This window comes from Microcaecilia unicolor, chromosome 3, assembly GCF_901765095.1.
Source record: "Microcaecilia unicolor chromosome 3, aMicUni1.1, whole genome shotgun sequence".
NCBI classification, from domain to species: Eukaryota; Metazoa; Chordata; class Amphibia; order Gymnophiona; family Siphonopidae; genus Microcaecilia; species Microcaecilia unicolor.
Genome location: NC_044033.1, coordinates 900,115 through 925,133, shown reverse-complemented (window position 1 = coordinate 925,133; position 25,019 = coordinate 900,115). Strand labels below are relative to the sequence as shown.

Below are 25,019 nucleotides of genomic sequence, written 5' to 3'. Positions count from 1 at the left end.
GACGTCCTCCGGAGAGGAAATCTTCAAAGTGTCCATGGCCTGTATCAACAGGTTGGGCAAATCCTCTGAGCTAAAAAGCCGCGCTGCAGAGGGGTCATCCGCTCCATCCGAGCGGGGATCCGTCTCCTCCAAGGAATCTGCAAAGGACCGTTGGGAGAACTCAGATACGCTGCCCTCATCTACATCGGAGGAGACAAAGTCCTCCAAGGCCTGGGAATCAACCCGAGGGCGTTTACCTCTGGGAACCTCAACCTCTTTACCAGACGAGGGAGCAGGGGCAGCGTTTTGCATAAGGAAGGCCTGATGCAGCAGCAAAACAAACTCGGGGGAGAAACCCCCCAGACTGTGCACTTCCGCAGCCTGGGCTACAGCCCTAGACGCACCCTCAACCGGCGCTCGCAAGAGCGGGGGAGAGACATGCTGCGCATCCAAAATGGCGTCCGGCGCGACACTCCGCGAAGGAGCCGCGCGGGAAGAACGGCGCTTAACTTTAGCCGCTTTTGTGCCGTCGCCCAAATTAAGGGCGTTCATGGCATTAATGTCTCCAACCTCAAGGGCGGCCCAAGAAGAAGCCGTCCGAGCCGCGTGGCCGGCCAAGATGGCGGAGGCGAGGAGCGGGGGATGGGCGTTTATGGCGGGAAAAACCGCCACGCCGGAGGAAGGACCGGGACATTCATCGGTCACGAAACTGTCACCCAACAAGGGCGAATCAGGCTTTAAGACCCCCGCATCCCCTCTAGAAGCGCTCAAGCGATCCGGGGAGCGACTCTTTGCGCCCTCGCCCTCCGACGCCATATGCCACGAGGAGAAGAATCGGGGAACCCCCTGCCCGCTATAAAAAGGTAAAAATTACCTGCTTTCCGCTCCGAGCTGTAACGACCTGGTGTCCCAGTGAGTAGCTGCAATAAACGTTTAAATAAACGTCGAAATAAACGCCTTTAAGGACGTTCAAAATTTTTTTTTTTTTTTTAACGGAGCCAGCGGGAGGGGGGAGAAAAGGAGGGACCTGGCGCCACCAGGTTTGCACTTGCTCAAAAGAGCCCTCAACCCCAGGCACTCAACAAAACCTAAGAATTAGGCTTGGAGGCCTAGCCAGAGCTGCTGCTGTGTGTGACCACCACCTGCTGAGATAGAGAACATACTGAGGAGTTTCCGGCAGCACATGACCACGTATAGGGAGGCAAAACTTTGCTCTCTATCTCCACCTGCTGGTAGATGGACACAACCCACCAGTCTATGGATTGATCAGCTTGATGATATGGAAATTGCAGTTCTGGATATCTTCAGAACCAGTGCCACAGGACGGGTGGACTGCGAAACTCAATATAAGGTAGACATGAGATAAGGTAGACATGAAAAGTCAGCTATATTCTAAATCCATTAAATTGGATAATAGATCATACGCTCTGTTGTGGACACGTTGTTTGGATATGCTGGATAAATGAGAGGGCGGGAGGGAGGGGTGGGGAGGCGCTGCATGAATGCGTGGTTATGAGGAGGATGTTAGAGGGTGGATGTTGAGTTATAAGGATAAGCGGAAGCGAGTTAATGTTCTGGGGGATGCATGGATTACTAAAAAAGCAGAAAAAGTCAAGGCGGAGATACGTGTTTGTATTGATGGGTTGCAGAGCACACTTACAGTTTATTCTGGTACCTATGTTCAGTATGGTTTTTGTTACCTGATTAGATGTGTATTGACGAAGGAAAATAAATAAATAAATTTGAGCTTTATATATACAGATGTTTGAAGATTATGGAGAGTAAATGACTCAGGAAACTGTGACCTTAGGTTGAAGAGCTTGAAATGGGATGTCCCATAAGAGGCCCATAATCTATTTTGGGTCTGTATTGAAATGACAATACTCTTACACACTCCTGCCTTTGTTTACAATGTATTTTAAAGTTATTTTGAAAGAAAGAGTGGGTGTTTTTCCATTACCCATGTAGATATTGTGGATATTATGTAAAATACCTGGCGCATAGTATAGCACCATCATACAGGTACAACCTGGTTTTGTGTAGAATTTGTTTTCCTCAAAAGTGCATAAGAATATGAGAAGACACTGACCTCTTCAAGCTACCTCTTGACCGACTTCTGCCAACTCCGCATGGGTTTGTTCTTTCAAACTTAAACTGAATAAGGGAAAACAACTTTTTATGGTTTGGTCCATTAGCAAAAGTAAGAAATGACTTGTTTCTTTCTTTTGGGAAAGAGTTTAAGTTTGAAACAGTTTCCAGGGTATTGAGAGTTTTAATTGATTGTTTACTTGGAATTTCATAGTGAGTTGACTAAGTGGTGAGAAACTCATTCAATAAGCTTAGGAAGTTGAGACTTATGAGGAAATACTTTGAGCAATCTATTTTTCAGTTAATTGTTCAGACCCTTATACTTGGATATGTTGACTACAGTAATGTGATATATTTAGGTTGTACAAAAACTCTTTTTTATGGCTTACAGATTATTCACAACATTGTAGCCCAACTTACATTTGGTGCTCGTTGTTTATGATAGGGCCTCCCTGTTTGCTACTGAAACTTTATTAGTTACCAAGGGTTAAATTTAAAGTATGTATAATTATATTTAGGGTTCAAATTTTTATTACTGACAACATAAAGAATGTACATGCACATTATAAATGCATTAATCCTCAACAAACTCAACTACCTTCACACTTACATTCCGAAACACATCGTCATCAATGTTTTTAACTTTTAATCCCCCCCCCCCCCACTCCACTGTATCCTATTGCCCAAGTAGACCTTTATATTTCAACAATTTTCTTAGCGATGCTCAAACTAATAGTTAATACTTACAGTGTAAGCTACTCAAACAATATCAACTAGGTGCAAATAAAAGAACAAACATATTTATCAAACTTGGTGCCACCCCCCTCTCCCCAGGATTTTATTTAAGCAATTCGGTTGATAATGTAGCGTGGTAAACCATAACTCTCGTTTCCACTTAACAGACATCACCAGTGTCTCCTAGAGTAGGATTCCACACCTTGCTGATCGACTTCTGAATTATAAACTTCTTGTATGATTTTGCCATATCATTTAGAGGAGCGGGTCAAACCCAAACCTACTATCTATCCCAGGCCACACAACCATGAAATGCTAGCGTTCCCCCCCTCCCCTTCCAGGAACCTGCGGGAGCCACTCTCTATCATATTGGAAAGTTCAACCTTCATTAAGAAGTAAACTGCGACCTCTGGGATTTAGGATTTGCAAATATGGACCCCAAATTGCCAGAAAAGTAATTTGCCGCCTCTGGGAGAGTCTAGTGTCTCTCGCCTCCCAGGATACCAACTGATAAGAGTTGATTCCTCCAGTGCCAGTAAGCCGGGGGCTCTTTGACAGTCCAATATTGCAAAATACATTTTCTTGCTACTAGGCACATCTTTCGGAGCATTAGTGTCTCAAAGCGATTCCGACCTCTAAAGGCCCCTGGTACATCCAACAGAAGTTGCTCTATTGTCCCCAACACCGGGATTCTCAATTGCAATTCCCAGAACCTTCGGACTTTACCCCAAAACCTCTCTAGAACTGGACCTCTCCAGAACATATGTAATAAAGTACCCGGGCTCCTCCCACACTTAAGTGAATCCAGACTGCCCCAAATTGACTGCCCCTATCGGACCGACCGTTCACTTGTCTATTAGATTGTAAGCTCTTTGAGCAGGGACTGTCTCTCTTTGTTAAATTGTACAGCGCTGCGTAACCCTAGTAGCGCTCTAGAAATGTTAAGTAGTAGTAGTAGTAGTTGAGGCATTCCAAACCCTGATTACCTCCCATATGCGCTAATTGAGAAGGGGCCACGTACCCTCTGTAGATGCATCTATATGCATATTCCCTCAGTCTGGCGTCTGACACCAGCAAAGGGATTCTCGCTACTGATTTGGATATATCCCAGAGTCTCAGTGATGAACCCAGCTCTCTCTCCCAGGATCTCCGCAAGAACTCATGGTCCTTGGGGGGTTGCCACTTGATTAATTCCTTATATAATAATGAGATTGTAAGCTTTCCTTCTCGCATAGACTGGAAAAGCTCTTGGATTTTACTCCCCATTGGATTCCTCAAAGGATCCCTAATCAGTGAGGCGACATAATGCCTCACCTGTCGTATAGCAAATCTATTACCCCAGGACTCTCCAACCCGACCCCCCAAATCCTCATCTGAGAGGGGCTGCCCATCTTCCCCAACTAAGTCTGCCAAACATGTGAACCCCTGCTGAGCCCACGCAACAAATGTTGGACTGGACATGCCTGGTGGAAACTCAGTGTTACCTCTTATAGTAAGTTGGTCTGTCACCGCCAGGTCTCCCCCTAGATGCCGGATGAGCACTCCCCACACCTCCCGGATTAGCTTCAACAACACACATGTTCTAAAGGTCTCAGGAAGCTGTCGGTTCTTATGATGTAATAATGAAAATAACTGGTAAGGTTCATAATATCCAGCCTCCAAGGCCGTTGGGGTGTATATCTGAGTGTCTAAACACCAATCTCCTAGGTGTCTCATCTGACACGCTTGGTTGTATACCACTAAGTCCGGCATACCTATTCCTCCCTGGTTCCAACCCCCGATCAAATGTGAAAATCGAATTCTAAGGTTCTTATTCCTCCAGCAGAATTTGGACACTAAGCTATAAAAACACTTCAAATCTTTACAGCACAGCCAGAGAGGAATTGTCTGTAATACATAAAGCCACCTAGGAAATAGTACCAGGAGAGGTGACAATGGGCATCCCTGTCTGGTCCCCCGTCTTATCTCAAATTCTGCGGTTTCTATCTCATTAACCGATATTTTCGCCTTAGGGATTGAATATAAGGCTTTTATCCCTGACAAAGCTCCCCGAGAATCCGTATTTCTTCAGCACCGCCTCCAAAACATTCCAATGCACAAGGTCAAATGCCTTCTCGGCATCGAAGCTGACCAGAAGTGAGTTAATATTCCCCCGGCGCCTGGCTTCTAGGGAGGCCAAAACCCACCTAACGTTCTTTACAATTGTCCGTTCTCTCATGAAACCTACTTGAGAGTCCCGAATTAATTTTGGCAAAATTCTGGCTAATCTATTTGCCATGATCTTGGCCATCAACTTCACCTCATAGTTTAGTAACAGGATCGGCCTATAAGAGTCAGCCCGTTCTGGGTCTCTCTCCTTCTTTGGGATCATAATGATACAGGCGGTGTTCAGATCAGAGGGCAGGTATTCTTGTTCTATACTACTACTACTATTTACTACTATTTAACATTTCTAGAGCGCTACAAAGTGTACGCAGCGCTGTACAAACACAGAAGAAAGACAGTCCCTGCTCAAAGAGCTTACAATCTAATAGACAAAAAGTAAAGCATTTAAATTTAAAATATTTAAGCAGTCAAGCACAAGAGAACAGTCACAGAAGGACAGAAGATGTTGAAGGGTGGTCAGTGTGATTAGGTGTAACTCTGGTTGGAGTAGTGGGAGAAGGTGATAGAAGAATAGAAATGGGTGAGGTAAACATGTGCGCCAAAGGTTCTGCTATCTCCTCCCCCATAATTTTATAAAATTCAGCCCTATACCTGTCCACCCCCGGTGCCTTGGTGAGTGTACTTTGTTTAATAGTCAGTGACACTTCCTCTGCTGTTATGGGGCTATTAAGCCGCTGTTCATCCCTCAGCGCAACTTTCGGCAGTCTAATAGGATTTAGATAAAGCTCATGGGGAGACCCTCGTCTTGCAGGGCCTCATACAGCCGCTTATAAAAGCTATAAAATACCTCACCAATTTCTTGGTCTGTGTGCACTCGAGTTCCCTGCTTTTTCTTCATGGCTAAAATCCTCGCTTTGCTCTGTTTGGCAGCTATGAGGCGCGCCATCAGCCTACCCCCTTTATTTCCGTGTTTATAAAGTTGGTATCTATAGTACTCCTGCGATTTCAGGGCCTTCTGGTGAAGGAGTTCATTTATTGCCCGTTTATAAAGTTAATATATGCTGCCTATTTGCCATAGTTGATATCTGCCCATGTCGTCTTCTAGCCGCACTTAAGAGTTTACTCAACCTTAGGACTTCCCGGTCTCTCGCTTTACGTTTATGGGACAAATAGCTGATTATCTCGCCCCTTAGTACTGCCTTAGCCGCTTCCCAATATAATACCCGGTCTGCCACATGTCTGTCATTATGTAATTTATAATCCTGCCAGCTTTTCTGAATTGAGGCCTTAAATATTGGATCCTAATACAGCTCTAATGGAAAAGTCCAGCGTCTACGTGTTCCCCTCGCATCCCTCTGTAACCAGCTCATCTCCACCCAGGCACGATCAGATATCACGTAGGACCCCAGGGCCGATTGTGTAACTGAACCAAACAACTGGTCTGAAATCAACAAGTAATCAATGCAGGCCTGTGTGCCATGTGCTCGGGAGAGGTGTGTGTAGTCCTGCTCTTGAGGGTGTAATATCCTCCAAATGTCCACCAGACCCACCTGTTGGCAGAGATTGGGCAGCCCCCTTTCCTCCCGTCTAAAATTTAGCTGTCCAGACCCTGAGCTGTCCATCATTGGGTCCATAACCATATTGAAGTCTCCCCCTACTATCATGGGCAAAGGGACACCCGCCAGTAGTTTCGACATGATCAACTTATAAAATTTCCGGTCATATTGATTGGGTGCGTATACATTCCCCAACAAAATCTTTTGGCGCTTAATAGTAGCTTCACAGAGCAGAAACCTCCCTCCCGGGTCAGCAAAGCGTAGCGCTACCTTGTCTACCACACCTTTCCTAATCAAAATGGCAACCTCCCCTTTTTTTCCCCCGAGCTGCTGCAGATACACACTCCCCCACCCACCAAGTTCGAAGTTTAGCATGTTCAGACTCCGATAGGTGGGTTTCCTGGAGTATGGCAATATCTACCTTGTCTTTGCAGATGTTGTAGAATCTTAGTTCGCTTAATCGGAGACATAATGCCTCCCACATTCCATGTAACCACCTTCAGAATCTCGCATATATGTGCGGTAGTGCTTGGCAGCTATAAACGCCCCTCCAGGCTTACAAATGAACTTCCAATACTCCCACCTAAGCCCATCTAATCTGGCTCCCCAGGTTCCCTTCCCCCCCTACCCCAAACCCTCCCTCCCCCCCACATCCTACCCACCCAAACTCCCCCGTCTATTCTCCCCGTCCCTACATGAGACCATCACTTACAACACCACTCACCCACAACCCTTCTTGCAAAGTAACGCAACAACATTTCACATCCACAATTGCCCACATACTCATCAAAGCCTCAGTATCAGTTCCAAATCCTCGGCTGATAATAAGAAGATAGTTAAGTAGAGTCTGCCCAGGCAGCTTCCCCCTTAGACTGCTGGAGCCCTAACGGGCAGCCAACGGACAGGAGCCTGTGCGCTCTACATATTGCACTCCTGGCAAAATCCCCACTCAACTGGGTCAGTCTTTCAGTGATTCTGTGCCCGTCTCAGGAGTTACCTCTACAAGGCCGGGAACTCCTCCCCGCAAAGCCAGCTGTTCTTCTCATATAATCAAATGAACTATGTCCTCAAATTTATATATTCCGCTATGCATTGTGATAGTCACATCCATAATAGTTGGGTTAAGGCAGTTTCAGTCTGAAATACAAGTCCCAGAAGGCATTGCAGGCAAGGAGCCAGAGGGGGAGATGAAGAACCCGGACTGGACTCCTAGCTGCAATCAGGGAAGACATGGGTGTAAGTTAGCCGGTGGTGTAGAGTGGCTGCCACTAGGCGGAGAGAGAGTTATGAAACCTTGTGTGCAGGAGCTCATCATTGGTCTCATTAGTCTAATGCTTCTCAGCTGGTTTGGGTGTGAGGAAGCTAATGGAAGGAGTGGAGGAGTGGCCTAGTGGTTAGGGTGGTGGACTTTGGTCCTGGGGAACTGAGTTCAATTCCCACTTCAGGCACAGGCAGCTCCTTGTGACTCTGGGCAAGTCACTTAATCCTCCATTGCCCCATGTAAGCCGCATTGAGCCTGCCATGTGTGGGAAAGCGCGGGGTACAAATATAACAAAAATAAATTGGTGGTGGTAGCGGAAGCCAGGGATTGATTAGGCAGGTGGGAAGGAGTCCCAGAAGTGGAGTTCAGTTCAGGAGAGAGAAGCAGAAGTATTTGCAGGCTGAAAATCCTTGGGCAGGGAGGTCCCTAAAGTACTGAAGCAGGCTGAGATTCCTTGGGTGAGAGGAAGTCCCAAAAGTATTGAATTCACTGTGAAGCTGATGCAGGGGAAAACCCTTGGGTAGAAGGAGTCCCTAAAATATTGAACTCTCCTGAAGGTAAAGAGGATAGAAGGTAGAAAATGCTGCTTGGGGACTGAACTGTGATGATGAACTGAAAGAACTGTTTGTCTTGTGATTTGAATTACTGTTTATTGTGCATTGGATAAAGAGCCCAGATTGGAACCTGTAAGCCTGTATTGAATCCTGGTATGTGCTATGCTGCTGTTGGAACTGTGTACTAGAAACCTGCATGGAATAAAAGTCCTTAAGATTGAAGTTACTGGTGGACATCTATTTCTTCATTGTACCAGGAGCCTGTGGCTGGAGGAGATTGTTCTATCCTTGGCTGCACAAGAGAGGTACCTGGTTACAGCATCTAGTAACAGTACTTAACCTCTCCTTTCCTCCTGGAACAATCCAGAGCATCCTTCCCAAGCTCACGCTCATGGGGGCTCTAGCGAGTTCAGAAAGGCTTGTGCCTGCTCCACTGACGAGTAGATCTTCGTTTCCGCTTGGTACGTTACTCTTAGTTTAGCCGGATATTGTAGAGCGAATCGGATTTTCATGGCAAATAGTCTGGTACATATAGGTGAAAATTTTCTTCTCTGCGCCGCCACAGCTGCTGAATAATCCTGGAAGCACAAATTTTTTTTTATTGTCGTAGCGCAACTCCTTATCTCTGCGTAGGGCTTGTAATATAGCTTCCTTGTGTGCAAAGTTTAACACACGACAGATCACCGCTCGCGGGCAGGCGTTCTCTGGGTGTCTGGGGCCCACCTAGTGCGCTCTTTCCACTTGGAGTTTCCCCAAGTCCGCTGGGATCTGTATCTGTTCCTGAAGCCACCCTTCCAAGAACGCCCGCAGACTGCTTCCCTCCAACGCCTCTGGTAGCCCCACGAATCGCAAGTCAGTCCTTCGCTGTTTTCAAGATCTTCCAATTTTTCCTCATAGCCTTCCACTATGTTTCTTAGTTTTGCATTTTCTCCCTCCATCTGCAGCACTTTTGTCTTCCAGAGCTCCATGATGCTGCTGGAAGTCTGTCACATCTTTATTGAGCTGTTCCAGATGCTTCTGAACCTGGGCTAGCTTGCTGTCGATGGGACTCAGCCTCCGATCTAACAGGGGCTCCATCGCACTCGTCACCTCTGCCGCCACCTCCGCCAAGCTAAGAGAGGTCGCGGCCAGGCTCACTGGAGCCACCATTTTGTCTTCTCCAGCTCGCGTCTTCTCCCTCTCTTTCCGGACGCCTTTCGCCGCCATAGCGATTTTATTTAGCAGTGTGATGTGCCGCGCCCTACAATTATTCTGGAACTGCTTTAAAGAAGCTCATTTCAAGGTGAAATTTGCCGATTTCGAGGGGCTGGCAGGTAAGCTAGCAGAACCGGAGTTTTTCACCAACCGCTCCTGATCATGGCGTCACGTGACCTCTGTATAATTATATTTAAAAACTTATATAGACAAGCTCCATCATACCTTATACCCCTGATAGAGTTGGCTGCAAGTGGTCAATTTTATGTGCCACGCAAACCAATGATACTCAGTTTGTGGCATGGAATGTTGCCACTATTTGGGTTTCTGCCAGGTACTTGTGACCAGGCTTGGCCACTGTTTGGAAAACAGGATACTGGGCTAGATGGACCATTGGTCTGACCCAGTATGGCTATTCTTATGTTCTTATGACTCTAAAAGCAGTTAAATATTATGGTTTTCTGATGTTATCAGTTTTGTATCAAGCTTCTGCAATCTGGAATGTATTACCAATTTCTTTGCATTTTGAGTTGAATTATCTTATATTTAGGAAGGTTTTGAAGACATTTTTATTCCAACAGTTTCATTCTGTAAAAGGACTTTTATGTTCAAAGTAGGTTGATTTTTTAATGATTTATATTTGCTGATATTTTTAATATTTGTTTATTCTAGAACTGGTCATGAATCTGATAAAATTTTGTAATCCACATAGAACTGGACAGGTGACTGTGAAATATAAGTCGATACGTAATGTAATATGCAATGTAATGTAATGTCTGGCCTGTATCATTTTATGCACCTTCTGCCAAAATATGTAGTTCTAAAGGGCATCACTCATTAGTGAGGGACGGTTAACAAGATTAGCAGGTATTACGTATATGCATTATCCTGGGTTGTACTTATGGAAACCACAATATTGTAACGTTAAATAAGGTGAAGCAAAATGCTTTGTAATTCAGACAGAGAATCTGATTGCTGAATCCCTGTCTCTCAGCGCTGATACAATGAACCCTTTCTTATAATGCTATGGGAACTGGTTATTTTATTCCCTACCAGTGTTAGTGGACAGGAATCTGGAGACTTTGAATTGGACTTGTTTTGGGATACTGGTTACCGCTTGGTGCCAGGTAAGAAAATTTCTTAATATGGTGCTGCGTATGGCTGGATTTTCACTGTGGTCCCTTCAATACCTTTTGATCTCTCCCTTTTCTTTCCTCCTGCTTGTACAAAGCCAATATAGCATTATATAAATTTTGACAGTGGTTTATTTAACTGAATAATTTAGCCAAATATCTCAGCTTACACTTTGGTTACTTCCATCTCACAGCAGGGAATTTTTCTGTTGTTTTCTCAGTATTTCATTCTCAGGGTTGGTTTCAGGGATACCCTTTCTTTTCAGTTTGAAGGATCCTTGAACCCTTCTGGGTGATACCCCTCTTTCCTAGATGAGGGGCTCCTGGGTCTGTCCGATCAATGCCCTTCCATTTTCGACGATCCCTTTTATCCACTCTGCATCTTTCTAATATTGCGGCCTAAAGCAAAATTTTCTAATGTGATTTTCATCAGTAAATCAATATATTCTTAATTGCCAAAATGAGCATATAATACAATAGTTGACATACGCCCTTCAAGGGGTGTGGAGTTACCAATGCAGTATCTACAAATAGAAACGAAGCTCAATAATTGTTGGATATATCAAGAAAATGTTTTACCCCCAAAAAAAAAAAAAAAAACATATCTCGACAACGCCAGAAAAGTTGGCCCATTGTAGCCTGTTCTGTTCCACATTTCAAGCAGTAACTATCACTGATAATGTGCATCTTGACTGTCCTACTGGATGCAATATAAGCTCTAAATAAAAATTTGTAAGATTAATTTTGCAAATTTGCATTGAGTTTTAGTAGAGCTTTCAATAATTCAAGTACTATATCAACTCCTTTGAAGGGTCGTGTTGTTTTAAAAATTGCTTGCATTATGTTTCTCGTGTTACAGGGGGCAGCCCCTGAACCTGTTGTTAATCTGTTCTCTCTGTCTCTTTGCTGTCATTCTCTTAGTTTACAGGATCAATTATTACTGAAGTCTCCCTCTGTTAAAGATATTCACTATAAGCAATTACTTAAGTCTATGTTTCCTTTCCAGTATTCATGGATATATGAGACTGAACTGTGAATTGGAGGACGATTTGGATCGTCATTGGAACATAATTTAAACTGACTGCTGAACTGCACGCTTCAATCTACGAGATAAATATAGTACTAAGAACAGTGTTTTGTATGTACTTCAAGATAGGGACATTTGTGAATGACAAAAGGGTCTATATTTAGGCTTCAGGTATATATTGGGGATTATTCTCAGTAGTTATATTTGTGTTCCTATCCTGCAGTGGGTGAATACATGCTGGAGAAAACAAGATTGGTGGCTTTGCTCCTTCTCTTTCCCATCGCAACCTGAGGTAAGAGATTGCTAGCGCCAGGTGCACTCCGAGCAAGGCGTTGAGTTTCATTGTGCACTCCTCTGGCAAAACACCATCTTGGCCACACCCAAGATCTCTTACGAACTTTTCTTTTAGGGAACTAGCCAAACCTTTTTTAAACCCTGCTAAGCTGTTTTTACTACATTGTCTGGCAACAAATCCCAGAGTTTAATTACACGTTGCGTGAAGAAATATTTTCTCTGATTTGTTTTAAATTTACTACTTTGTAGCTTCATTGCGTCCCCCCTAGTCCTAGTATTTTTCGAAAGAGCAAACAAGTGATTCAGGTCTACTGTTCCACTCCACTCAGTATTTTATAAGCCTTTATCTTATCTCCCTTCAGCTGTCCCTTCTCCAAGCTTAACAGCCCTAGCCGTTTCAGCCTTTCATCATAGGGAAGTCATCCCATCCCCTTTATCATTTTCGTTGTCCTCCTCTGTACCTTTTCTAACTGAACTATATCTTTTTTGAGATGCGTTGACCAGAACTGCACACAGTATTCGAGGTGTGGTCACAGCACACAAATGCATTATAACATTCTCATTTTTGTTTTCCATTCCTTTCCTAATAATTCCTAAAATTCTATTTGATTTCTTAGCCGCCACTGCACACTGAGCAGAGGGTTTCAATGTATCATCAACGATGATACCTAAATCCTTTTCCTAGCTACTTGGATCTCCCTTTGGAATAAGTGTTCTCGTTTTGGGGTTAAGTTTGGCTGCCTGACCAATTGATTTTTGCAGTCACCATAAGTACATAAGTAATGCCACACTGGGAAAGACCAAGGGTCCATCGAGCCCAGCATCCTGTCCACGACAGCGGCCAATCCAGGCCAAGGGCACCTGGCAAGCTTCCCAAACGTACAAACATTCTATACATGTTATTCCTGGAATTGTGGATTTTTCCCAAGTCCATTTAGTAGTGGTTTATGGACTTGTCCTTTAGGAAACCGTCTAACCCCTTTTTAAACTCTGCCAAGATAACCGCCTTCACCACGTTCTCCGGCAACGAATTCCAGAGTTTAATTATGCATTGGGTGAAGAAAGATTTTCTCCGATTTACTACACTGTAGTTTAATCGCATGCCCCCTAGTCCTAGTATTTTTGGAAAGCGTGAACAGAAGCTTCACATCCACCTGTTCCACTCCACTCATTATTTTATATACCTCTATCATGTCTCCCCTCAGCCATCTCTTCTCCAAGCTGAAAAGCCCTAGCCTCCTTAGCCTTTCTTCATAGGGAAGTCGTCCCATCCCCGCTACCAGGTCTTGGTTGAATGATTAACTGTTGAGCCTAAATTAAACGGACATTCCATCTGTGCTAGGGTTCTTTCCATTTCAAGCTGTTTTTGGCCTTGAGTGGGTTATGTGCCTTCACAGCTCTACAGAAGGAAAATGGCTAAGAAAAACTGGAATTCATGTACACATCTGCAGGAACATTTTAAAAATTTCCAGATAAATCAGAGCTGGGGGAGCTTCGCCATGAGGCTCCATTGGATGATGTTACCCATCTGTGGGGACTAGTTATTCTGCTTGTCTTCAGAGAAAACATTACAGAATACATTGAGGATAAATGCTGCAGGTTCTTAGGAAGATGGATAAAAAAATTGTGTACCGGATTGGAAGCAAGTGTAGATGTCCATGGTAGCTACCTGGAATTTCTGTCGTTGGGTAAGGGAGCTCCACGTGCCCGGTCACCTTTGCTGTTTGACTTAGTGGTGGAACCTTTGGCTGAAAGGACCAGATGACATAATGGCAGAAGTGGAAATGAAGTAGGTCATTTAGAGCATAAAATAATGCTATTTGAAGATGACATGTTAACTTTGACCATGCTAGTACTGTTGACGTTCACAAATTCTTTGTAGATAGCAAAGTTTAAGGTGAATCTGGATAAAACAGATTCAATGAGCCTCACATTACCTCTGCAATTTGAGTAAAGGCAGAAAAGTCTCCTGTTTAAATGGGAATGGGGGAAAATGTTGTGCTATTCACCCTTGATTAAGGCACTCAAGATTAAATGGTATTAATTTGGCAGCTCAGTTAAATAAATTGAAATGGCAGAATGGATGTGATGTTGTAATCATTATATCAGACTTAGAAAAGGAGCTCACAGAGGAATAATGGCAACCTAGAGCAAGACTTGCATCTAGCTTGGCAGTGCTAAAACAGAATTACATTTTATATTTGCATTTTATCTTTTTGAATATTTCTCTATTTGCTCCCAGAGGTCCACGTTGCTTATCAGGAGATAAGAGGGATTTGGGGATCTGCATTTAGGTGCATTTCCCCCAAGTTTAGTACAAGTACATGTCTACCATACATTTCTAAGAAGGGGAGTATCATACCTTCACAAGAGAAACGGGTTTCTGTACATTATTCCTTTTGAATCACACAGAGTTTTGGTTCACTTTTACACTGTGGACTGGCTGGGGTTCTGAAAGCTCCTCGCCATTTTGCCCTCACTCACACTATTCCACCTTCTCATAGCAAAAATAATACCCTTTTGCAAAATCTTTCCTACAAATACACAATTTGTTACACTGTACACACAGAATTACTTCAGCACAGAAACTAAAAGGTCAGTTAATGAGCTGCAGAATATCTGCTCATCTTTAATAAGATATTCAAAGAATTTAACTGGTTAAGTTGGATGAATGAAAATCAAAGGTTGAAAACTTAACTAAACGCCAGTGTGTTTCTATCAGATGTAAGTGGTTAACTTTAACCCACACTCAGCATACTTCTGACTTCTCTTCCTTTTAATAGGATAGGTTGTGGACAGATATTGAGTTTTTGTTCAGAAAAATTATCTATTTGCCAGACTAGGAAATTCAAAAAATTACAATTTGCCTGGCTAAACACCCCAACTTAGCAAGATAAATATCTTAATAAGGACTCTTATGATGCACAAATTCAGAAGTGCTGAATAATGAAGCAAAATGAGTTAATGATACCAACAAAGGAATCTTTTTGCACCTCTTTAGTTCAGTCATTCATCTCAGCAAGGGTATGGAGATGCCTCACAGGGTGGAGAGCAAAATATTGTAAGAGATCCTGTCATCATCAATTACAAGTTGTAAAACTTTGCAAACAAGAGCAAAACTTTTGATAGTGACTATTGAAAGTGAGTATATATGGAGGCATTGTAACGTATCATAAGACAGCAGACATTGTTGAAAGACCACTGGAATAATTTAGAAATTAAACTACATGTAATATTGTTTTTTTTTTAATTTTGTAAAGTTTATTGAACAAACCTTATAAGAGTTACATTACAATGTCTCATCCTAAATTCTGGTAACAACCATCATTCCCTCATCTGAACCTCAGAATACAAACATATATACAATAGAGAATGTCCCCTCCTATGTCTCCTCCATTTTCCCCCCCCCCCCCCCTATTTTAATCCTCCCTTCCCCCCACTTCCACTTCCTTGGTCCCTTTCATTCCCAGCTTCCCCTCCCCATATCCCCCCACCCTTACAATTCTTTCCCCAATATTCGATCAAAGTGTTTCCACTCTTCAGCCTTTGAGTTAAAACTCCCCCGCCTTTTATCCGTCAGCTCCTCCATCACTATTAGTCCCCTGACTTTCCCAATCCAGTTGTGCACTGTAGGTCCCTTATCTTGTTTCCAGAACGCTGCTACTATGGATTTTGCAGCCGCGAGGCCTATCCTTTTAATCCTTTGTCTCCATTTCCCTCCTCTCTGGTTCCCCCACCCCAATAAACACCATTTTGGATCACATGGGAATAGAGTGTCCAGAGCCTCTGTCAATAGCCCCGTAACTCCTTCCCAAAATTTCTGTATTAACACACACTCCCACCATACATGGTAAAAAGTGCCTTTTTCCCCCTTGCACTGCCAACATATATCCGAGGCGTCGGGGAACATTGCTTTTACTCTCTCCGGCGTATAGTACCACCTACTCATTACTTTATATGCATTCTCTTTCAATAGTACACAGACAGAGGCCTTTTTGACCTCTCCACATACTCTTCCCCATTCAGAGTCAGTCAGTTCTTGTTTCAAATCCCTCTCCCAGGCCTGCATGTATTGGTGTTTTACGAATTGTGACCCCCTTATATGATCGTATAGCCTAGAGATTCCCTTTCCCCATAAATCAATCTTCCCCCATATATCTTCCAATTTTTCCTTTTCTACTAATTTATCTTTAACCCACCTTGTGGATGTTATATAGTGTTTTACCTGCATATACGCATAAATATCAGCTAATGGTAGTTCATAGGCCTCCTGCAATTCTGCAAAAGGTTTAATTCCCTCTTCTGTCAGCAAGTCTCGAAATCTGATCAGCCCTTTATGGAACCATGTTTTAAACACTCCACCCTGAATCCCGGCTGGGAAGCCCGGGTCTTGTGTGATCCAAGCAAAAGTAGATTTGGTCCTAGATCCCCTAAGCCTATATTTTAAAGTACCCCATAAAGCTAAGAGATGCGATACAAAGGGGTTTAGGGTGAATCCCTTATATGTATTATCCGGAATCGGGGCCCATAACAATCCCTCCAATACCCCTTCTTGGACAAAGATCTGCTCTAATTTTGTTATAGGTGATAAGTCCACTTTTCCCCAGACCGCTATTTGTTTTAGCTGTGATGCCCAATAGTACCAGAGAATGTTTGGTATCCCCCTCCCCCCTTGGTCAGGTGTGCCCCACATTATTTTCCGTGCCAACCTTGCCGGGGCTCCCTCCCAGATATATGTTCCTATATCCGCTTGCAGCTTCATGAGCTCCCTCTTGGGTACTGGAATTGGTAATGTCTGAAACAAGAATAGGAGCCGGGGGAGAATATTCATCTTTACTGATGCAATGCGACCCCACCATGAAAGCCACCCCTTTTGCCATTTGGTCATATCCCCTCGCACTTCTTTTAATAAAGGTATATAATTTAATTGATATAACTTATTAAGATTCCGCGGGATCTGTATCCCTAGGTACCTGAAGCTGCCTTTAGCTACTTTAAATTTAAACTCTTCTTTTATTCTTTCTTCCTCCACTTCTGGTATAGTGACCCCCATCACCTCGGACTTATCATAGTTCACCTTAAATCCCGATACCCAGCCATAATCCTTCAACTCTTGAATCAAGGCAGGCATTGTCATCATAGGGGATAAGATATAAAATAAAATATCGTCTGCAAATAGTGCGATCTTGTGCTCCTTGCCCCCCATCCGAACTCCCCGTATCTCTTGGAGCAAGCGGATTCTCTGGGCAAATGGCTCTATAGCTACCGCGAATAATAGTGGGGAGAGCGGGCACCCCTGTCTGGTTCCCTGCTGAATATCAAAGTGCTCAGAGTATCCCCCATTTATTTTAATTTTTGCCACCGGGTGAGCATACAGTTTCTTCAGCCAGCCTATAAGACTTTTCCCCATCCCCATTTGTGCCATACTCTCCCATACGAACTCCCAATCCACTATCGAATGCTTTCTCTGCATCGATCGCTAAAAGTGTAAGGGAGTCCCCTCTCCTCTGGGCTCCCCACTTGATATTCAAAGTTCTACGAATGTTATCCGCTACTTGCCTATGGGGAACGAATCCCGCTTGGTCCTCATGAATCAAAAATGGTAAAAGCTTGCCCAAGCGCTCCGCCATCACTTTGGCCAAAATCTTAACATCTATGTTTAACAAGGAGATCGGCCTGTAGGAGCCGCACAAAGTTGGGTCTCTCCCTGGCTTGAGGAGCACTGTAATTCCCGCCGCATGCATGCTTATAGGCATCTCTTCCCCCATAAAGCAGGCATTACCCACTCTTACCAACAGGGGAGCCAATTCTTGTCTAAACACTTTGTAATATTTCCCCGTGTATCCATCCATCCCCGGCGCCTTCCCTCCTTTTAATCCCTTGATGACTCCTTCCTCCAGTGTTATTGGGGCTTCTAAGTTCACCCTTTGAGCCTCTGTTATTCTATTCAGACCCAAGTCCCTTATGTAATTCCGCTTCTCCTCCAGTGTTGCCCCCTCTTCTTTCGAGTATAGTTTCATATAATATTTCACAAACTCGGCCCTGATATCCCCATCCTGATGTACCATGCTTCCTCCCCCCCTTTTTAGTTTAGTTATCGTATTTTGTACCTGCCTGCATCGTAATTTCCTAGCTAGCATATTACCTGCTTTATTGCTATACTCAAAGAATTTTTGTTGTAATAATTTCCGTTGGAATTCCATCTTCCCAATTTGTAATTTTTGCAGCTCTGCTCTACAAGCCATTAATTCTCTGAACACTTGGGGATTCCCCTCTGCGTGGTGGAGCGCCTCACACTCAGCCAACCTTTGGCGAATCAACATCTCCCGAATCCCTTGTTCCCTCTTTCGGTGTGCCCCTTTTTTAATCAAGTGCCCCCGCACCACTGCTTTGAGGGCGTCCCATAATGGTCCCATCTGCTACTTCTGTATTGTCATTGAATTTCAGATATTCCTCGATTATATCCTTATTTCCTTACAGTTTTCCTCAGAGTCTATCAAGGACTCATTAAGTCTCCATATCCTTCCCCCTCTCTCCTTGCCCATCCCACCCACCATGACCCACACTGGGGCATGGTCAGAAGCATGTATAGTATCAATTTCAGACCCTTTGAGAGCTCCCCATAATGAACGACTACCCCAAATCGCGTCTATCCTGCCATATGTCTTTTGTGCGTGTGAGTAATGCGTGTAGGTTCTTTGCCCTGGGTGTTACAGCCTCCAGAAGTCCAATAAGTCTAATTCCCGCATTAGTTAAGTTTCCCTCTTGTGTATTTCGCCCCTTGTTCTTTTCCTTTCGAGTGATCGAGCCCCGCTACGGGGAAGTTAAAATCACCCCCCAATATTATTTGACCCTTGACAAAAGGTACTAGACTTGCTCGTAATTTATCAAAAAATTCCCCATTTGGTGCATAAATATTAATGAGTGTAATTGGGTGACCCTTAATCGATCCTTTAATTGCCAGGCATCTACCGTCCCTCCCCTAAATTCTTGTTCCTTGGTGAATTGCAGGTTGTCTTTTACATATATAACCAACCCCCCAGATTTCCCCCCTTTGGGATTCGCACATGGGTACCCCTCGCCCAGTACCCGGTTCCTTAACAGCTTTTCATCCTTCTTTTGTATATGTGTCTCTTGTAACATTGCTATATCCCACTCCAGCCTGCGTAGTTCTCGAAAAATAATACTTCTCTTCCCGGGACTGTTGAGACCATTCACATTCCACGATCCTACCCTTAAAATCCCCCCTTCCCCCCCCCCCCTTGCCCTCTGGCCCCCCCCCTCCCCCATCCCTTCCCTTCCCCTGGCTATCCTCCCATCTCACCAGTTCCTCCCAAAGGAAGTGAGTCCCCGCTTAGAATGTCCCCCGACATTAGACTCCTCCTTATTTCCCCCCCCCTCCTCCCCAATCAAACCTCCCCTTCAATCCCGCAGCCTCAATAGTCCTTCATATTACTTTATAGTCTATAGCTTAATTCACTGTGTACGAACACTTAAGTCCCCATGAATAGCTTATCTGGAATTACTCAGTCCACTCCTTCATCTCCGGATTCTCTCCGCCTCTCCTTCGTGATGTTAAGGTCCTTTTCTCCTCTGGTCTGGTTCCCTCCGGAACTCCGGTCTTTCACAGGTGTCTGCTTACGGTGCGGTGTTAAGTTCTCCCCATTTGGCAAGTCCTCACACCCCATTTCTCTCAAGGTCTTCCAGGCCCCTTTCGGTGATTGCAACCTTCTGTGTGTGGTTCCGACTGTGACCTGGAGCCCAAATGGGTACAGCCATCGGTATCTTAGACCCATCCGCTGCAAGTATTGAGTCACCTCTTTAAACTCCTTCCGTTTCTGAAGAGTGTTTCGGGCCAAGTCTTGATAAATTTTTGGTTTACAGTTTTTCCAACTAAAGTCTCCCATTACGCGGGCTGCTTTCCACACTGCCTCTTTCACGCCAAATTCATGGTAACAAGCAATAATGTCTCGGGGTTGTCCCCCCCTCTGGGGCCCCAGGCTCCGATGTGCTCTGTACAGGACTGGTGGTTCTCTCTCCAGTTGGTCTCCTCCTCCAGGCCGCTCTTTAAGTATGTGTGCACTAATCTCCTGCACCACTTTCATGGCGTCTCTAAATTGCTCTTCTTCGGGGATTCCCTTAAATCTGAGATTGCATCTCCGCGAACGATTTTCCAAATCTTCTACTGTTTGATCCAGATCTGATCTAAGCTGTTGCTCTTTCTTCAGGGCTGTCTGTAGTGTCTGCACTTCTTCCCCCAGCGCGTCTACTCGCTCCTCAGTCTCAGCTACTCGTAGTCCAATTTCTTTCAGCTCCTCACGGAGCTCTGCCACAGAGGACTGTATTCCCTTCCGGGTGGCTATCATTTCTGCTTTTAATTCTTTAAACCAGCGCGACACTTCATTTCTATCCAGGTCCGTGCCACTCACTGCTAGTTCCTCAGGGTCCGGGTCCGTTTCGGAATCTCCGGTCGCCATCTTGCCGCCTCGTGTGCCCGATCGCGAACCCGTGATCTTGCTTCCCTCGCCTTTTTCGCTCGTAAACTTGAACTTAGCAAGGCTCTTTCGGGCTGCCATAAGTTTAGCTATCCTTCCAAAATGAAGCTGCGGGTACTGCGCTCGATTTGGAGGGTTTTTTTTCTTATTTTAATTCAGTCAGGAGCGGAGCCCTCTCGTCAGGCGTCCATCCACAAGCGCTGACGTCACTTCCTCCTACATGTAATATTGTTTACAGACTATTCCAGATAAGCAAATGTACAGGTTGTTCATAGTGTCTGTGTGCTTATCACCATTCATCCCATAAAAGTTTGGTTACAAAAATCCTTGAATTCCTCAAAAAAAAAAAAACAAATATGTGTGTGTGTATATTGTGATAGGGCTAAGCACAGTGGTTCCAGCCAAGGGCAGGCAGGTCCTGAACTACCTTACCCAGAGTTCTCCAGGAGGCTTAAAGAGTAGGGATTCCAGAGAATAACTGGAAGGGATGCAGCTCGGGAAAAGGGATGCCACTGAAGTCAGTCACCAGCAGGGGGCCACTGAAAGATGAAGCACAATTCCCTTGGGTATGAAATCAGTACAAGATACCTCCCAGCTGCAAGGGGGGAGGGGAGCTTGAGTCCCTGAGAACGGTGAGCAGTGGTGGAGAGTGGAATGAGGGAGCAGAGACCATGGACTGTATAGAGGAAGGGAGAGCGTTCCCTGCTGAACGGCCCTGCTCAGAGGATCTAGCACATATGGACTGGGAGGCAAACACCTAAAAGGTAACCTTTTTAGCACTGGATGGCAGAGTGTGGGTGGTCACAGAGGTTAATACTGTGAAGAGGGTGGTGCTCTGCTAGTCCTGCAGTGTGCAGGACCATTACAGTGTTTTGGTGAAAGACAGAGACTTTACTTTGAACTTTTGCATTAGTGTTTGATGAAATAAGTGAACTGAATGCTTTGGCCTATATTTTTTCCTTTTTCTGGAGGGCTGTGGATTGCACTTCAGCTAACTGGTGGAACTGTGCTGAGCTGAAGTGATGAACTGAGTAGTTTTTTTTTTTTTCTTTCCTTACAATTGAACTTAGCAGGCCAGCACCTTGCTCAGGTGGAGCTGGTAACCGAGGGAGTTGGAGGTTTTTTTTTTTTTCTTTTCGAGTATTTTGCTTTAAAACCAAGTTGGATTACAGTGTGGTGTTTAACTGGATCTGGAAGTGAGAACGGTGATGCTTAACCTGATCTGGAGGCGAGCCCGGGACTGCCAGAAACCATTCCTTGACCTGTGAGCTGAAGGGAGGACTTCACAATATATATATTTTTTTTTTTTTGCTGTAATTGCCTATTATTGCTCATGTTTGAACTATTCTTACTGTCCACCGCCTTGAGTGAATTCCTTCAAAAAGGCGGTAAATAAATCCAAATAAATTAATAATAACTAAATAAATTGCAGAGGACACCAAAATGGTTACCAATCAAGCCTGATAGAGATTGTCATGCACATTTCTTTATCTATTGCTACCTCATTTTGTAACTTACTCTTCCACAGTTTTCCTAGAGTGAACAACTATTGTTACCTGGAGGTGTGGCCATGCAGCCTCCAAAGTTGGCTCATCTTCCTCTGGGTCAAATTCTGCTCCCGTGGGATTAGAAGATGGTGGTAGTGTCCTGAATAAATTCACTGAAAACTGGACAGATATTGGATAATCAGACCCTGAAGCTCATAACATATATTCAGCACAAAACCACTTGCCCCAAACAGAGAACAGGTAAAGCAAGAGAAGCTTTTTTTTAATCTGTACCCATTGTAACACCATAAGACAGGTACCACATGGACAGAAGCAGTGCAAGCTCCCCTCACTCATATACACACACAGGTCTATCACAGAGAGGCCTTCATGTTACGCTACATCATGTTAGAAAGTGTTTTCCTTGGACAAACTTTGAGTGAAAGTAGTTTACAGAAAAAGTAACCAAATAACACAACAGGAACATAATAAAAGAAGAAATTTGTTTTTACCTGCTAATTTCCTTTCCTTGAATCATGCTACACTACTCAATATGCATGGGTTTATGCCACCCTGTCAGCAAATAGCGACAGTGTACACATTTTCTTGTGAAATCTTGAGTTGTTTAAAAGATGCAGCACAGGAACTTTCCAGCATACATAAATCAAAGCAATGAAACAACTCTAAGAATATCCTTCAGAACATGTTGAACTGAATAAGCCCTAGGGATACTGAACACAGTGAGAAAACACCCTTTCCCTCTCCAGCCTCTACTCAGAATCTCAAAGAGCAAAAAGTGAAGCTGCACAAATCCTATGATGTGGCTATTTAGTAGGATTCAGGTAAGTATAAATTTCTTCTTGCTCTTCCTCCTGTCCCATTAAGTGGGGAGTATCTAAGTAACTACCTTGGATGAGAGGAAGCCAAGGTTGCTCTAAAAACACAAGCCCCAAAGGCATGAAGCTATCAATGTATCAAAAAAACAAACTGAGATCCTATTGAGGAACCAATATATGAAATGGGCAAAATGTGCTTGACCTCCTTTCCGGTAAGAACCAGACTATATTCATGTAGGGGCTACTCCACCCCTGTATAACTATAATGCAGAGCTTGGTTAACAACTCCTGGACTGAATAATGAAGAAGTTGTAGATTATCATCATAGCTAAGAGCTTTGATTCAAGGCCTGACTTTGGTTCAGGATCTAAAATGAGAGAAAACCTTACAGGCCCATGACTCTAACCTGAACTTCAGTGTGACTGCAGAACTCATGATCTGTTGTGACATTCTCATGCAGCAGAATGAGGAACGGGTGTAAGTGGAAAAACAGAGTAGCATCGTTTAACAACATGGTGGTCACAGATGTTTTAGTGAAAAACAGAACAAGATAACTCCTCAGGAAGATGACTTAGTCTTCCAGGAAGAGCTAGTCTATTATTAGCGTTTCCAGTAAATACTAACCAACTCATTACCATAGCCAATCAGTGTTAACTATGACATTAGCATAGATCCAATAAGGTGTCATTACTGTCATATTATCTGTATCCTGAATGGACATATAAAAATGAGTGTACTTCCTACTTCAATGGAGAGAAAGTCACAGCCAGTACCTTTGTGCAAGCAGGGCTGCTCTCTCATGAGAAACCAATCAATTGTATCTGAATTGGCAAATAATCCTATTGCTCTCTCATAAGTAGCCTTGAGTCTTTTATATCTGCAAATTGGCTTTAGCTGGTAATTTGGAGTGAGGGCGAAGACCCTAAACTAAAACATTAGAGACTCAGACACAGAGAACACCTATGTGTAGCTGTGGTACTGTACTCCCATAAGCAATTCATTGTACATATACTTGGAGAATAATAAATACTTTTTCATAGCTTTATTAATTTGCAAAACAGCAAAATTTGTATCCTTGATTAATTTACTATTGAATAAATGATGTGATAAAGACATTGTAATAAGCAAAGAGGCATGTACTGGTGAGATTAAATCCCTTTCAACAAGTTGCCGTAGAGGGATGTCATTATCTGTAGGAGGGAAGTGGACCAATGACTCCAGGACGCTGAGAATGATGGTATATAAAAGGAGCAAACTTTATTGTAGACTCGACACAGTACTGTGTTTCAGCCACAGGCCTGCCTCAGGAGTCTGAAGGTACAAGCAGATTCGCTCCGCTATACTTTAGTTTGAATATCACGAAGGTCTTTGACAAGACCAAGCTTTATTGGAAACATTTTTTCGCATCACTCAAGACTCCTGAGGCAGGCCTGTGGCCGAAACACAGTACTGTGTCGAGTCTACAATAAAGTTTGCTCCTTTATATACCATTACACTCTCAGCGTCCTGGAGTCATTGGTCCACGTCCCACTTTTTTTTATCTGTATCTTTACTCCATGGGATTTTGTATTCATCCACTTAGGTGGAGAGCCTATCCTGATGATCTGTAGGAGAATTACCAATACACACCAAATTTAGCTAATGATGCAATTGTAAAATCTGGGAAACCTACACCACCATTCTGGAGGTTTTCAGAGTTTTCAAAGAGATTCTTGGGGATCTACTGTTCCATAGAATTGTTAATTTAAACTCAATGCTTTTATAGATGACTTTGAACATAACCCAGGTAACATCATCAATATGTAGTTAATTTGAGGAGTAAGCATCATCTTTATGGTGTCCAGTCTGTCCCACCATGAAAGATGTAGTGGAGACCATTTCTGCATTGCCTCTTGAATTAAACTAGTGATTTTAGTTGTGTTAACTTCAATAACAATAGCAAGATATTGCGAGACTAGGAGACTGGGTGTCTAAATGGCAGATGACGTTCAATGTGAGCAAGTGCGAAGTGATGCATGTGGACAGCTTCCTGAAGGAAAAGGCCATAGAATGTTATTAAATGGACGTAAGGAAAAATCCACTATTCCTGGGACAAGCAGTACAAAATGCTTTGCTCCGTGGATCTTGTCGGGTGATTGTGACCTGGATTGGCCACTGTCGGAGACAGGGTGCTGGGCTAGATGGACCTTTCGTCTGTCCCAGTGTGGTGATGCTTATGTCTTATGTCTAATAGTTTGTATGGGGTCTTTGTTTAACCATACTCCTAAATATTTT

General features: G+C 43.8%; 1 protein-coding gene across 1 annotated transcript in view; it reads right to left on the bottom strand.

Moving 5' to 3' along the window:
• Positions 1 to 25,019, bottom strand: part of PPP2R5D (protein phosphatase 2 regulatory subunit B'delta) — a 235,173-nt gene that overhangs the window by 169,806 nt on the left and 40,348 nt on the right. Inside the window, 1 exon segment of the mRNA XM_030195682.1 lies at positions 21,979 to 22,089. Coding sequence (XP_030051542.1) covers positions 21,979 to 22,089 — 111 coding nt within the window.